Source organism: Arabidopsis lyrata (genome assembly GCF_000004255.2).
Source record: "Arabidopsis lyrata subsp. lyrata unplaced genomic scaffold ARALYscaffold_8, whole genome shotgun sequence".
NCBI lineage: Eukaryota > Viridiplantae > Streptophyta > Magnoliopsida > Brassicales > Brassicaceae > Arabidopsis > Arabidopsis lyrata.
In genome coordinates, this window is record NW_003302548.1 from 6,684,858 (window position 1) to 6,701,884 (window position 17,027).

General features: G+C 30.7%; 1 protein-coding gene across 1 annotated transcript; it reads right to left on the reverse strand.

Moving 5' to 3' along the window:
- Positions 1 to 9,708: 9,708 nt before the first annotated feature.
- Positions 9,709 to 11,673, reverse strand: LOC9299871 (aspartate--tRNA ligase 2, cytoplasmic). The gene is made up of 8 exons (XM_021032923.1): positions 11,539 to 11,673; positions 11,309 to 11,428; positions 11,119 to 11,226; positions 10,926 to 11,039; positions 10,557 to 10,847; positions 10,352 to 10,462; positions 10,220 to 10,273; positions 9,709 to 10,139 (listed from the first exon to the last, which is right to left on the reverse strand). The coding sequence occupies exons 1-8, from the start codon at positions 11,671 to 11,673 to the stop codon at positions 10,044 to 10,046; spliced, it is 1,029 nt and encodes a 342-aa protein (XP_020888582.1). The 3' UTR covers positions 9,709 to 10,043.
- Between the last annotated feature and the right edge of the window lie 5,354 nt (positions 11,674 to 17,027).

The following is a 17,027-nucleotide window of genomic DNA, read 5'->3' on the forward strand; positions in this document are numbered from 1 at the left end:
TAATAGATTTATTTTATCTTGCAAAGAAACAACAAAAGAACAAGTTGAAGAAATTCTAAATAAAGGTGGGCATTTTTGATATGAAGAAGACGAAGATGGTGGTTAAGGTGGTTTTTTTTTTTTTAATTTTTTTTTACGGCAAAAAAGGGTAAATAAATTGTAGTTTTTGGGTTTACTTAAGCTAATCTTGGTTTTTGAAACGCAATTACCGGTTTAATAAATCTAATCACAATTTAGAATCGCTATGTTGCAATTAAAAGAGAAAATATAGTTTGTGATGTTTAATAGAGAAATAAATTTTTTATGGTGTATAAAAAAAAGATAAAAAGTTTAGGGTGTACACCGAAGAAGCGGTATAGTTGGGGTAGTGTATCAGAGTCAACCCAAAAAATGTAATATGCTATAAATAATTTAAGCATTTATAATTTAGTACCTTTGTTATTGGACATGTATAAATTTTAAAAGATCCAATAAACTGTAAATAACTAATTTTAGTTCGGCCGATTGAATTTTTTTTTTGTTTGGCCAAATTTTTAGTTAGCCCATATCGTTGAAATTTTTTTGTTTGAGAATAAGAGAAACATTTAATCAGCCATATAAACCTATAAAATAACACAGTACGTTGTTTGTATGTTTAAGAGTGTTATCAAACGACAAAGGAGATGCTCTATATGAGGCTCGCTCAAAACTTGCTCTTTATTGTAATCAGGATCAGAAATTCTAAGGTTGTATTGTTATCAAGACTAGAGGAATTACCCGGGCTACGCCTGGGCATGTTGCTTTATTTCCGGTAACTAAGTTTGAATGCGTAAATAGGTAACTCGTAGGTAATTAGTTATTTTTACTCTTAGAAGCCTCAAATTGTGTCCTTTAATTAGTTAACTTAGTTTTAATTTCTCTTGCAATTTTTTAGTATAAATGCAAATCAAATCATGTGATATATGCAATATTTTTACAAAAGTAACATATATATATATATATGGTTGTGTATCTATCTATAATCTTTTTCCTTGATAATTAATATTTACTAAATAATGTAATTTTTATTTTTATTCTTTAGTATTCTTTTGATTAGTTTTTTTCCGTTTATACACCTCCCATAAATTATTGTAGTCATCTCTTTCTATTTTAATAATTTAATTTATTTTCATAAAATACACTTTTCATTCTTTTGCAACATATGTCGTACTCTATTTCATTAATTAATTAATTTTTTACTACACCATATCAAGCCCCTTTTTGGTTTTGGTAGAATCATATATTACAAATTGTTACAAAATATCCCACAGCTTGCTTGTATAAGTTAGCATGAACGTGAAAAACCACCAAACTTACATCATTGGATTTAGAGGACTATTAAACAAAAAAAGGAGACATGGTATTTAACATGAAATAAAATGTCTTTATTTTTACTATAGTGGATAAAATAAAAGTGAATTTTTGGTGAGCAGATATAAAATGTTAAAAATACTTAATGTCATGAAGATGATTCATGGCATTAAGCATTGGATTTAGAGGACTATTAAACAAACAAAGGAGACCTGAGTATTTAATATGAAATAAAATGTCTTTATTTTTACTATAGTGGAGAAGATAAAGTGAATATTTGGTGGACAGATATAAAATGTGAAAAATGCTTAATGCCATGAAGATGATTTATTAACCTCTTCATCTCGCAAAAATGATGTGTGCATAGTATGACCAAAAAGCTTTTTTCCTCAATCATCCTCAACAATTTTATGAGACCTTTTTTCCTCTTGCCGTAAAATTTTGAAAGATCTTCTCCTTTGTGCTTAAAAGTGTGATTGTGGAGGAGTATAATAAAAAACTTCCAAGGTTGGTTAGATGAATACAAATTAGTAATAACATCTTCGTTTTTATCGTCTTTAACCTTGTTAGAATCACAACCCCAATCCCCCAAAACATGTGAATCAAAATCTACAATAAACATGTCTACAAATGTCTACAAATATCTACAAATGTCTTCAAACTAATAGACATTTAGCTATCAGTCTAAACCCAAATCAAAGCAGATTAAACAAATAGCAAAGGTTTAAAAGCCGAGAACCTCACGGCGGAAAAAGGTATAAAATTTTACGTAGAAGATTAAAAAAGACTGACCTTGTGTTCAGATCGGAATTCACTATGGAAGACGCCGTTTAAACCATGTGATTGATAATCAGAACCTCATTTAGTTAAACAAAAGTCTACTCACATCAAACGTACAGAAAAGAAACACGTGAAACACAATCTAGGTAGTAATATGGAAAAACAAAAAACCGAGAAAGCATCAACGGGATTAAAAAAAATGATGTAAACCCTAATATGAGAATCAAAGAGAATTGATGTACCTTTTTGAGTGAACCGTAGAACCATCATCTCACAGAACCAGCCACCAGCTCGATCAACGAGTTTCTTGTTCTTTTTTATGTATAACGTCACAACTCCTCTTCGTCATCGATTCGCTCGATACATGTTTAAATCTACCACAAACGAAACGAATAAGATAAAAGTCGAAGGGTTAGAATGTAGATTTGTGTTAAAAGTTATAAAGAACGAAATATGATTTGAAGGGAAAGGGATGAGACAAATAGATTGACCTATGAGGTAGAGCTTTCCCCTGAAAAGTGCTCATGCACACCTTCGGCAACCAACTTCTACATGAAACACCAATTGAACCCAATTTCAAGTTCTCGATACACCTACTCCAATGAAGTTTTAGAGTGAAAACTTAGGAGAAAGAAGGTTTGGAGGTGATCATGGTTGTATTACGGAGAGTAGATGTTATAGGGTTTGGGAAGAGAGGATGTCAATGAGATTGAAGTGTCCATTTAATCAAGGGGGAGTGGGAAATTAAGAAAATTTAATTGTAACGGTGGTGCTTAATTTCAGACGCTGGGAAGATGAAGGATTGGAGCTCGGCTTTCGTCAATGCCGATGTAAGTTATGTAGAAGAAGAAGAGTTTGTGGAGTGTTTTGCACTGGAGTTTGGCTAATAGTGTTTGGGCTTTTATTTATTTTTGAGGTAAAGTTTGACAGTTTAAGTTGAGCCTAGTAATAATAACAATTTAAGTTGAGTCTAGTAATAATAACAGTTTAAGTTGAGCCCAGTAATAATTAATGGCTTGTAATTAAATTTTAGGCGCCTTATTAGGTAGGTTTGAGCGATATTGTTTTAGATTTGATGCTGACGTGGCTTCCTCTTAGATATGTTTTATTTTGCTGATGTGGACACATGGAGAACCTTCAATTAGTCCCTTTTATTAGTAATAGATTTTTGTAGTTTATGTTTGGTAATTATATTGGCTCTTCCTTAATTGTCATAACATATGCTTTGGTTCTTATAAAAAATTTAATTTCATGAAAAAGGAAATTTATACATGTCAAATATAATAATTTAAAATTTGTTTTGTTGTAAAATATATTTGATCAATAATTAAAATTAATATGGTTTAGATTAAGGATTAAAATATAATTAGATGAAAACATGGATATTTTATTCATTTTTCTAATCAAAAGCATCTAGACGAGAATGGTTTTCAACCAAACAAACAAAACTTTAATCAAAAGCAGTTGGATGGATCATCCAGATGAACCACCAAAAATGGAAACGAACATCACTCAGATGGATTAGCTAGATAAATCATTTGGATCGAGCATTTAGATGTATATCCCAAATGAGCAAACGAACAACACCTAAAAGAATTTTTTTAACTATAAGAAACTCATAATGTTTTGTGATTAAGACCTGAGTAAAGTGGATTCAAAGCAATTCGACCACATCTATATGCACTTGCTAAACATATCTCACCTACATTAAAGTTACAATAAATTTTTATAATATAAATAGAAACCGATAACATCAGGAAAATCCATAAAAGAATACCTAACGAATATGTACGTACCTTCATGTTCAATTATCTCTCAGAAACTCAAAACAGTGAATACCGGATCTTCCTTAATCTTGTTATCATAACCTTTCTCTATCTAAAGTCATCTAATATAATTAGCATCCTCTCCAATCAAACGACAACACATTTGTTCGTTCCTACAATTTATTTTGTAGTAGCAAAAGAAACTACTAATGAAATAGACAATTACCTCAGTTTAATTATATAGCATTTTACAAAAGTTTAAAGCTTACTTGGGATCAAGTAGTGTGAAAGTAAGAATCTCAACACCATCCTCGAATTTGATTTTTGAAAAATCAACGAGTACTCCGCACACATTTATTAAATCATTTTTAATTTTATCAGCCAGAATTAAAATGAATTATGGTAATAAAAATACTAAAAAAGTAGTTGATAAATGTGTAGGTAAAAATAAGTTTACCTATGAGAATTTATTTTCTTACACATTGGTTTTTGATATCCAAAAATCCTTAAAGACGAAGAAATTGTGAACGGAAGGACGAGTGATTCGAGTCATGATTGTTTCTTCCCAAAACTTGATACATAATGTATGATTTATGTTTTTTTTTCAGTCCAGTTTGACGAATCACCTTGAAATTACTCAATCGAAACCATTCACCATCTATAATCTCGTTTGGTATATGAAGTCCATATACTAATCCCGGGATAGTGGCCTCAAATCTTGTTTTTCTAAAAAAATATATTTGTTGTTAGAAAGAATCGATTAAATAATATGATACCAATTAATTAGGTTAAGTTTAAGTAAGAAATTAAATTGATAGATAATATAATATACCTCTTCATCAGAAATAATCATTTTCCTCTTAAAGAAGCTACCTAAATTGCTATACCACGCACTGATAACTTTCACATGCAAAATCCAATTGCATCTTTTGATAATTAGAAATTTGCCAAAACTATGGAGATATTTTTAAAATGATTGTAAGGGAAGAAGATAAAGCATCCTTAAAAAAAGAAACAATGTTTCTCTGTATATGGAAATTGGGTTTTTTTTTGTGTGATAGTCTTTAGTACATATTTCTAATATATATATATATATATCTATTAATGCTCGTCAGTTATAAATAGATTAACATATATATATATATATATATATATATATATATATATATGGATATGGTAATATACTTATTTTAAATTATGTTCAAAGTTTATAAATATAATTCGCGAATTAAAATAAGATATACTCTAATACATTATTTTCGTGTTATATATATGGGTAGTGATAATTGTAAATATATTAACTTTTCCTTGCAAATTTTCCAATACATATGTAATAATGGTAAGTCATGTTATTTATATATTCACATTTTATTCCTACATATTATACATATATATGTTTAATGGAATCTAACATATTATGTTACGATTATGTTACTAAAGTATATAGTCTTAAATATAATCAATATAATATATATATATATATATATATATATATATATATTCGATATATCTTTAGTGATACTTGTAGATAATATAAAGTTTCTTTGTAATCTTTCATTCAATTTTGTTATTATTTTTTTTGTTCTATATAACCTACTCAAAACATTTTCAAATAAATTTATGAAAACAGTCGTTAATAGTGTTATATTTCTCTAGGTTAGTACCGTGTATTCATAGCCGTTTTACGGTTTTTAATGGCAGCATGCAAGAGAACAATGATTTATTGATATTGATTTAATCAGTTTTTTCGGGGTAAGTAAAAAGTTGAATCATTTTTTTGTTCAGATGCATAGAGAAAGAATGAGATTTTGAAAAATCCAAAGATACTCTAAACATACAGTCGCTATATTTATTAAAATAATATCTATTTAAAAAACTTCAATATAATGTCTTAACCTTACTATAATCTATAATAATTATGATTTAACGGTGAATATTACGACATAAACAAATATTATCATAAAATATTACCACATAGGGTAATAGAAACAATTAACAATTTCTTGCTCTATCCTCTAAAGCCTGATCAACATAAGATCGCACATCTTAATTATTGATAGTTTGAATTATACTATGACATTTAAAGTTGAATTGATTTAACATATACTTACATTTCACGAATTTCAGCCACTTCTATGATGTTTGGCTTTGGAATAACTTTAGGAATTGGTCCATGAGTACAAATCCTTACATTCTTCGAACCATCAAAGTAGCGATCAATTTCCCACCATCTAAGAACAGCCACAAGAACTCCTCCAGCAAATAAACGGTAGTTACGATCAAAATCTAAAACTTTTCTTTGCATAGCTATGCACTCCAACACACGTTCGTTGATACAATTTTTAAAAGTTGTTATAAATTAAAAAAATAAGTTAAATTTAATTATGTGATACTTGATTTGGTGAAAAAATAAACCCTAGCTAACTCTTTCTCTTTAGTCTTGAAAGATATTCTGAAACCACTAAGATCATGAGGATGGTTAGCCACATTCGTAAATGGACTAACATCAACACAGCCTCAACCAAATCTGTAAAAAAAAACCAAAAGCGTTATAAAAATTAATTCTAATTTAAATTAGCTTACGTGTATTTAAATATTATATATAAAATCTCTAATTCTTTATAGGATAAGATTATATGCCAATACATTGATGTTGATAGTATCATCGATGATCGAAGAGAAGGATGCAAATTGATAAATTTCATTATGAGGAAGAGGAAGGACATTGTTATCGATTGTAGATCTTAGGAAGTAAAAATCCACATTCATATCGACTAACACATAAAAACTGAAGCATACAATATCTTAGGCATAAATATTTTGCAATGATTTATGTTACCATAAATTACAGACTTAGCAATTCAATTCAATACATGATATAATTTATATGTAGTTCATATTCTCTAGCAATAAACGCAAACACAATCGGTATCTTCCACAAACTCTAAAACACAGAGATAGATCTGTTTTTTTAACATCAATAACTTTGACTATACCAAGTCATCACCATATTTTTGTCTTCCAAAAAATGATGATCTCGGATTACAAGAAGGTGGAGGTTGCATCTCCATAAGCATTCAAATATAAGATTCATCAACGAAGTTCAATAAGTAGACAAGATTTGTTTAAGTTGATATCTCTAATCACTATAGAACCATCAAAATCCTTACACAGAAAAAGAAAACAAGGTTCTATTTTGTTTACCTCAACAACAAACAAGAACATCTACCTCAACAACAAACAAGAACATCTATCTACAAACAGAAACACTAATGAAATATAAGAACTCACCTTGCCGTCAGGCTAGAAAATGTAATGAGAAGTTACCTTAGATCTACTTGAAGCACTAAAACGTCTAGACGTGATATGAAATTACTTGCGTTCATATCAACTAAACTTTGTTCCTCGACGAAGTCTTTGCGACCCTTCAATGTCTCAAGTTCTCTTCTTAAATTTCGGAGGGTGCAATCTACTTATTAAGTTCAGGAATCAAGAAAATTTAAAATAATTATTATAGAGCAAATAAACATTAAAACAACACAAACATTAATTAGATAAACATTCCCGAACTACAGCCGTCTTAAAACATTAATTAAAAGAAAAAAGAAAAAAAAAAGAAAATTAAAATCATCATCACAAACCAGAGTTCTTAAAGCATAATTAATTAAACATAACGAGAGATCATTGACATAATTCATATCACGTCTAGACGTTCTAGTGCTTGTGTCTTACAACATATATATATCACATTATATATGTGTGAGGAAAATAAAAAGAAAAAAGGGTTTCCAACGGACCTACAAATCATTGACCGTCCGAGTGAGATGAGATGTTTTCTTAATGACATCCGAGTTATCAACAACAGCAAGATTCATTATGGACAACCATTGACCATCTTTATAGCATTAGCATAATTATCTACAATTTCTTATTAATTACTGATTCGATCATCAAACCTTAAAAAATGTATAAAGATGAACACTACAATTAATATATTTTATACTTACAATAAAAAAAAGTATGTAATCTACAAAAATAATCTAATTTGAGTTTGTAATAAGAATAACTCTTCGTTTCCAAGAATCAAAATCAGATCCTTAGGAGGAAAACCAAGCTTCACCCTAAAAGATCGTAGGACCTTAACGCAAATATGCCAGTCGGTTATAGCCGGGTTTAGAATCGAAAGATTTTTTTTTCATAACTCTTGAGATTTTTTGTTTTTGTTAAACTCTTTAAAAAATGTTTGGACGACAAAATTTTTTCTAAATGATGGTCTATTTAACATGGAGAAGGATCGCAACTGTAGAAATTTAATTATTTTCTTTTATTTAAAATTACCAATTTTAAATGGTTGATATATAGAAAGATACGATTGTTCTCAGTATAAACTGTAAATCTGTTATTATTCGTGAATATCTTATTGTAAACATAATATATTTAAATGAATATTGGTTCCTATATATAGTCATTAGTATCATAGTTTATTGATTCAATATTATATGTTTTCTATGTTGATTTTGTTACTATTTTTATTATTTACTAACTACTTCGTTTCCAAAAACTTGAAAACCCTAATCTCTATTTTATATGATTGTTTAGAATAATCATTGGGTCAATAAATATATAATATATATTTTTTTTGTTAACTAAATTTGTATTCACATCCTTTAATTCCGATTACAGACTTTATTTTTTTTTTCTATTTGTAATCATTATTAAATAGAACTCAAAAGTTGTTGGCTTTTTTTACGTTATTAACTAGGCATAAATTTAAACATAGTTGCAGAACATTTAAATTGTTTTAAGAAGTTTCACCAACATAAACATAGCTAAATACAATACTTATATGTTGATGCTTCGTCTTGACATATGATGTGGTTAATGTGGTAACAACCAACGAATTTAGAGCTGCAAAATATGCAAATAATGTGTTTAATATATCTTGTTGCAATTTTCACATGCTATAAGTATGACATATGATTTATTCTTACATTGTTTTTTTTTATTCTTCAGTCAATATAGTTCAGGATCAAACCAAAACCTTGAATATCCATAATCGTTTACCAGAATTTGTTCACCTACAAACATTAAATCATTGACAAAAAAATTTGTCTCTTTATATATACTACCAATGGATTGTAAAATTTACACAAACCTTCACATGTAACAATCTTCCAAAACTTAAGCACACAAAAGACAAGTTATTTTTTTGTATTTCAAACCATATCCTTTATCATTCCATACTTGTACGAACTCATAGGGTATAAATCCAATTGCACGAGAGGTAATACGTTCCATCCTATAAATGCATTGTAAAATTTTAATGTCTAACTATAACTTTTACATCTTAAACCGCATTACCCGTACAATATTTAAAACTTACTTTTGATCCAGAAGTTTGAAATGCATAGAGCAATAACCATTACAACAAACTTCAAATTCAGGAAACTCATTTGGCGTTTGTAACTTGGATGAATTTAATGAATATTCCAAAAACATCTATATAAAAATAAACTAATATTTGTAAATTCGAAGCTAAAAACAATTTCGAAGTCAAATAAAATTATATACAAACAAAGTATAATCAATATTTTCAACTTATAGGTTAGAAAAAATATATTACCAACATGAAACTCCTTAGTTGCTAATCCACTCCGAATATAAACAAAATCTTCAAAGACAAAGTAGTTTTGAAGAGTAACATCTTAGATACATTCATACATCACATTTTTTGGAACAAACTTGGTACAATAGTGATGCTTTATGTTTATTCTGCTTTCTGCTCGAGCTCTCAGCACAAAATCACTTATCACATACCAACAACCCTCTTCAATGTATTTAGGAATTTCATTCTTATAGTATCCAAAAGGAATACAACCTTCAATTTTATCACCTTGTTTTTACAAAAAAGTTTAACACAAAATAACAAAGATTTAACAACTTGCTTTAATATAATAGATATATAAATATTAAAATCCGATATTTATGTTATTCATCAACTTACAAATATGGAAAAACTAAATTGTTATAAGTAATTCTTTTAAATATCTTCGCATGCACCACCATATTCCTGAAATCGGGATGTTACAATTCACCCCCACTAACATATCACAACGTCCTCGTTGCATACCAAAATCATCACTTCCGTTAGCGTGAGCTTTTTTTACTTCACACTCGCCTGGGTTCGACTGTGATATCATTTTTCATGTCTGTCTCCCTCAATTTTGAACCTACAAAATGGACTTCAATCTTCTCACCAGATTCCTATCAAAACAAGGCTAACAATTGTTGGTCCATTCGAAGAAGTAAAAGGAAAACAGAAATAAGACAGAGAGTTAACACACCTCATGCATTTGTACCCCTCTCTCAAAGGAAATCCTCAATGTGTTTGGAAGGAACTGCACAGTTAATTGCCAACTATCAGAACCGGTTTAGTATCAACAATAAGAAATGGTTTTGGTGCCACCAAGGTTTACCTTCAGAGGTTCAAATGGGTATTGCTTCGCGATAGCATCAAGTTGGTTTGCACAGCTCTGGTTCACTTGCATGAAAATATCAGCGAACAACCCGTCTACAAGATCCATAACCTTGCACCAAACAAACGACAAGGAATATCATCAGCAACATAGGCAAAAGATGAGGAGTGAAATAAAGTTGTTATCTCAGCAACTCAAACCTTACCTCATTGTAGTGGTACTTGAGCTCCATCTCGACATTAAGAGTCACAAACTCAGTGAGATGACGGTTTGTGGACGACCTTTCAGAACGGAAGTATGTCCCAATGTCGAACACTTTGGTGAATCCGCTGGAAATTGCCATTTGCTTGTGGAGCTGAGCCGATTGAGCTAGTGATGCATCCTTTCCAATGTAATCAAGGCAGAAAACCGATGCTCCTCCGTTAATCTTTCTAGCCAGCAGCTTAGGAGTGTGTATGGAATCGAATTCAAGTGCCAGGAGATACTGTCTGAAAAACTACACAGAAGGAGAGGAAGACAGGTTAGTAAATACGTGCATATAACAAGTCAAATGAAAACAGACAAACCATCTTACGTTTTCAATGTGCGATCTGACTCTAAAGATCGCTTGATTAGCCGGTGTTCTGAGATCAAGCACCCTATTATTCAGACGTGTATCTAGACTAACATGAGGAGTTCTTCTTTCACCCTGCAATAATCAGAGAGAACCATTATGAGTACTACCATGAAAGTTACAACAAATTCTGTAAGAACATTATATAACTTACACTAGCGTCTTGTTCATCTTCTTCTTTTTGAGAAGCAGCGTCCACATCAAGTAGTAATTGTGTCAAGGCTTTGCTGATGCAGAACACTTTTCTCACATAAATTTCAACCTGCAAATTAAACAATTACTAACCAAAATCTATCACAGACAACTATCACAAACATCTATCAATCTAGACATGTGAGCAAAACCTGCTGGGTTGTTCCTTTGATAGCAGATTTCGGGTCCTGACAATACCCAACACAGCTACGAAAGATTCCTGACTCAGACTTTTCAGATTTTTTTTTGAAATTGGAACCTACTTTGTTCTCCTCTTATGTCGTCGCCACACACTGACCGAGTACCCCTTCTCTCTCAAGACAAGAAACCCTAGTTTGTTGGACTTTCCCTGGTACTTATGCACTCTCCCCGTCAATAATACCTCAGAGTCCTTCATGTCCTGTCCAAGAGAGGACACTGCAACCACCGTTCTTCCATCTACGGCCTTCCTCCACTTTCCACCTTCTTCAACAGTCAACAGTCGTGGACTGTGTCTCCCACAGATCCACATAACCATACTTCCCAGCATACTCTTCGTCCTCATCCACCAGAGATCCACCGGCCATCAACTTTTCTCGCCAGACATTGGTTAGATCGGAGACGATACTCTCTTCGTATTCTTTCTTGTTTTTTTTTTTTTTTGTCGATTCTTTTTTTTTTTTTTCTAAACCCTAGATCTCTCAATTTTTACTCAATAACTATTTAAAAAACCCAAATTTTACCTTATTTTAAATAAATAATACCTTTTTAAGCCAAATTTTAAATAAATAATACATTTTTTTCTTTCTTTATAACTTGTTCCGAATTCGGTTTTAGACATTCTGTCAAATTAAACCGATAATTTACAATATATATTCGGTTAATTTCAGAGAGTTCAACCGATCAGTTGGGTCGGATTTACTGAAACATGTTCTGTGGGTTGATCATGATTTCAATGGTGTTAACATATCAAAGATATGTTATTTTCGGTTTTATACATTTTATCGAATTGAGTGGAGGATTGGTTGAGCTGTACATGTAGACTTATTATTGTAAGATTTTTGATGTATCTCTATCGACTATAGCTGTAAACAAAAATAATTATTTTTATTTTATTATTATTTTATAGTTTTAGTTTAGAAAGTTGTCTTCTAGTGTAACTTTTCGTTGATATATTTTTATTAAAGGTTAAATAAGATTTTAATTTATAAATGTTTTATTATAAATTTGCGACTCAAATTAAACAATAAAAATATTAATATTAAATCTTAAAATAATTATTCTTTTCATAAATTTTTTTCTTTCTTTTTAAATAGTTCATGTTGTACCAAGAAAAACATTTCTACTAATAGATTTAAAAATAATTACGTCCATCTAACCCAGCAAATTCGGTTTATCGGGTCCTTTATTAGGAAACTAGATCTTATGTCGAAAGTAACCGAAATCAATTACCTTTCGGAATTTGGTTTTAGACATTCTGTCGAATTGAACCGATAATTTACAATAAAATTCGGTTAATTTCGGGAAGTTCAACCGATCAGTTAAGTCGGGTTTTTCTGAAACATGTTTGACATTATTTTTTATTGTTCAAGGTTTTGTGGGTTGATCATGATTTCAATGGTGTTAGAATGTCATAAACATGTTTTAGAAATTGGATGAAGAGATAATACATTATGTACGGCGACAATGTATTTTTATTTGTTGCTTTCGTTCTTGTGTTTACTCTATTGTGTTCATTGACATAAAAAAAATGTTATTTTTGGTTTTATACATTTTGTTGAATTGAGTGGGCGATTAGTTGAGCTTTACCTTAGATTTATTGTTGTAAGATTTTTGCTATATCTGTATTTTCTAGTTGTAGAATTATTTTTTCAATTTTAATTGTATTATTATTTAATAGGTTTAGTTTAAAAAATTGTCATTTCGTGTAACTTTTCGTTAATACATTTTTATTAAGGGTTAAATAAAATTTCAATTTATAAATGTTTTATTAAAAATTAACGACTCAAAACTATATAAAAAAAATATTAAATCATAATATAATTTGTTTTATTATACATTTTTTTAGCAGGTTCATGTTGTATCAATAAAAACAGTTCTACTAATAGTTTTAGATATACTTACGTCCATCTAGCCCTGTAAATTTGGTTTATTGGGTACGTCATTTTGGAAACTGTGTTTTATGTTGAAAGTAACTGAAATCAATTACGGTTCAAACTTCGGTTTTATATATTTTGTGGAATTGAACCACTAATTTACAATAAAATTCGTTGAATTTTGGGAAGTTCAACCGATCAGTTGAGTCCGCTTCTTTTGAAACATGTTTGACGATTATATTTTATTGTTCAAGTTTTCGTGGGTTGATCATGATTTCAGTGGTGTTAAAATATTAAAACAATATTTTAGACATTGGATGAAGAGAGATTACATTACGTACGGCGGAAATGTATTTTTCTTTGTTGCTTTCGTTTTTGTATTAGTTATGTTGTGTTCATTGACGTAAAAAAGTGTTATTTTCGGTTTTATACATTTTGTCGAATTGAGTGGGTGATTGGTTGAGTTGTACCTGTAGATTTATTGTTGTAAGATTTTTGTTGTATTTGTGTTAACTGTAGAATTTTCTTTAATTTAAACTTTATTATTATTTAATAGTTTTTGTTTAGAAATTTGTCTTTTAGTGTAACTATTCATTGATGCATTTTTATTAAAAGTTAAATAAGATTTCAATTTTGTAAATGTTAGATTATAAAGTTGCGACTCAAAACTATAAAAAAACTAATACTAATTCTTAAAATAATAAAAAAATTTATACATTTTTTTCTTTCTTTTTAACTGGTTCGTGTTGTACCACTAAAAATAGTTCTACTAATAGTTTTAAAATACTTAAGTCCATCTAGTCCTGCAAAATCGGTTTATCGGGTCCGTTATTTTGAAAGCTGGATTTTATGTCGAAAGTAAATGAAATCAATTGATGAAAAAAAAAGTAAATGAAATCAATTACGATTCGGAATTCGGTTTTATACATTTTGTCGAATTGAACCGATAATTTGCAATTAAATTCGGTTAATTTCGGGAGGTTCAACCGATCAGTTGAGTTTGGTTTTTCTGAAACATGTTTGACGATTATTTTTATTGTTCAAGGTTTCGTGTGTTGATCATGATTTCAATGGTGTTAAAATGTTAAAAACATGTTTTAGACATTGAATAAAGAGCGACTACATTACGTACAGCGGAAATGTATTTTTCTTTGTTGCTTTCGTTCTTGTGTTAGTTCTAGTGTGTTCATTGACGGAAAAGAAACTATTATTTTCGGTTTTATATATTTTGTCGGATTTAGTGGGTGATTGGTTGAGTTGTACCTCTAGATTTATTATTGTAAGATTTTTGTTGTATTTGTGTCGACTATAACTGTATAATTTGTCTTTAATTTAAATTTTATTATTATTTAATAGTTTTTTTTTAGAAATTTGTCTTTTAGTGTAACTACTCATTGATACATTTTTATTGAGGGTTAAATATGATTTCAATTTATAAATGTTAGATTATAAAGTTGCGACTCAAAACTATAAAAAACTAATACTGATTCTTATAATAATAAATTTTATTATACAATTTTTTCTTTCTTTTTAATTGGTTCATGTTGTACAAATAAAAACAGTTCTACGAATAGTTTTAAAATACTTAAGTCCATATAGACCTGCAAAATCGGTTTATCAGGTCCGTTATTTTAGAAACTGAATTTTATGTCGAAAGTAAATGAAATCAACTATGGTTCGGAATTCGGTTTTATACATTTCGTCGAATTGAACCAATAATTTACAATAAAATTCGGTTAATTTCGGGAGGTTCAACCGATCAGTTGAGTCGGGTTTTTCTGAAACATGTTTGACGATTATTTTTTATTGTTCAAGGTTTCGTGGGTTGATCATAATTTAAATGGTGTTAAAATTTTAAAAACATGTTTTAGAAATTTGATGAAGAGACAATACATTATGTACGACGGAAATGTATTTTTGTTTGTTGCTTTCGTTCTCGTGTTAGTCCTGTTGTGTTCATTTACGTAAAAAAAGTTATTTTTTGGTTTCGATACATTTTGTCGAATTGAGTAGGTGATTGGTTGAGTTGTACTTGTACATTTATTGTTGTAAGATTTTTGTTGTATCTGTATTGACTATAGCTGTAGAGTTTTATAAATTTTTTTTTTTTTTTTATTTAATAGTTTTAGTTTAGAAAGTTGTCTTTTAGTGTAACTTTTCGATGATATATTTTTTGTTAAGGGTTCAATAAGATTTTAATTTATAAATGTTTTACTATAAAGTTGCGACTCAAAACAATAAAAGGTTAATAATAAATTTCAAATAATTAATTTTATTCTACATTTTTTTCTTTTTTTTTAACTTGTTCATGTTGTACCAATAAACACAGTTCTAGTAATAGTTTTAAAAATACTTACGTCCATCTAGCCTTGCAAATTTGGTTTACCGGGTCCGTTATTTTTTGAAATTAGATTATATGTCGAAAGTAAGTGAAACCAATTACGGTTCGGAATTCAATTTTAGACATTTTCTCGAATTAAACCGATAATTACAGTAAAAATTCAGGAAGTTCCACCGACCAGTTAAGTCAGGTTTTTCTTTTTATGATTAAATATGAAATTCATTTATATTTGTAAAAGATTATACAGAGAGTTGAAAAGTAAAAGTACAGCTAAAAACAGAGCCTATTAAGAAACAGAGTACAACAGAGTATAACGAAAAATCAGTGGCTATGTCATCTACGTCTCAATTCCGTCCAACGTAGTTGCAGGTCACCAAGCTTCGACGTCGGCGGCGGGTTCAATGAGGAGATGCGGTCCGTAATAGAACAGATGCCGTGTTAGAACTTTGATTGTGGTTCCGGCCATTCCTCTCTTCCATACCATGTAGAGAGTGGTTTGGAAAATCATACATAATAGATTCTGGTCCCGCTTTGTTAGCTGTGGAGACCGGAGGGAAAGCAGTGTTCGTGACCAGTCTGGATTGAGCTTACGCCGGAGAAGACGACTTGTCAATTCGGACCAGATGGAGTAGGTGAAAGGGCAAGCAAAGAAGAGATGGTCTCGGGACTCGTCTCTCTCCCTGCAAAAGACGCAAGGTTGCTCCACACCCCAAGCGCGCATGCGTGTTCCTGTGGAGAGTTGGTCCTTTACCGCTAACCAAACAATGAACGAGTAGCGTGGAACTCTTTGAGGAAACCAGACACTATTGTGCCACAACACCTTATGTTTGGCCTTGCGTAACAGATTCCAAGTGTGACGTGACGTGAAAGATGAATCATAATCATCGAGAGTATATCGCCAAAGTGGTTTATCAGGCCCCTTTGCGCGCTGTGGGGGAGCTATTTCTTGTAGCTTGGTCACTACATTACGCAATGTTTGGCTGCGACAGCGACGCACTCTCCACTGCGTGCCCTGGACTGCGTTTGCTACTGTACTGTGTCTAGCCACATCAAGGGAGACCGGCCCTGTATCTCCTGTGATTGAATGTAGTCAGCCTGGTTCTAGCCATTTGTCCCCCCAGAAACTTACGGACATTCCATCGTGAACTTCCCATTTAAAAAATTCATCAGCCTCATTTCTTAACTTTAATAGCTTCCGCCATATCCAAGATCCCGCTGTACTGTTTTTAATCTCCCAAAAGGAGCGATGTCGGAGCAGGTTTTCTTTAGTCCATGCGACCCAAAGTGAACCAGAGCTTGTCAGAAGCCTCCAAATCAAACTCAAAGAAAAAACACGTGACACATCACGTAACCGTCGAATGCCCAACCCTCCTTCCTCCAACGGTAAACATACTTCTTCCCATGAGACCTTGGCCTTAGTATGAATATTTGGAGACCTTGACCATAGAAAAGCAC

Coding starts and splice junctions, on each gene's coding strand:
- LOC9299871 (XM_021032923.1), bottom strand. CDS start 11,673: ATGGTTATGTGGATCTGTGGGAGACACAGTCCACGACTGTTGACTGTT. Junction 11,429..11,538: donor AGGACATGAAGGACTCTGAG/GTATTATTGACG, acceptor ACGACATAAGAG/GAGAACAAAGTAGGTTCCAA. Junction 11,227..11,308: donor TCAAAGGAACAACCCAGCAG/GTTTTGCTCACA, acceptor TTTAATTTGCAG/GTTGAAATTTATGTGAGAAA.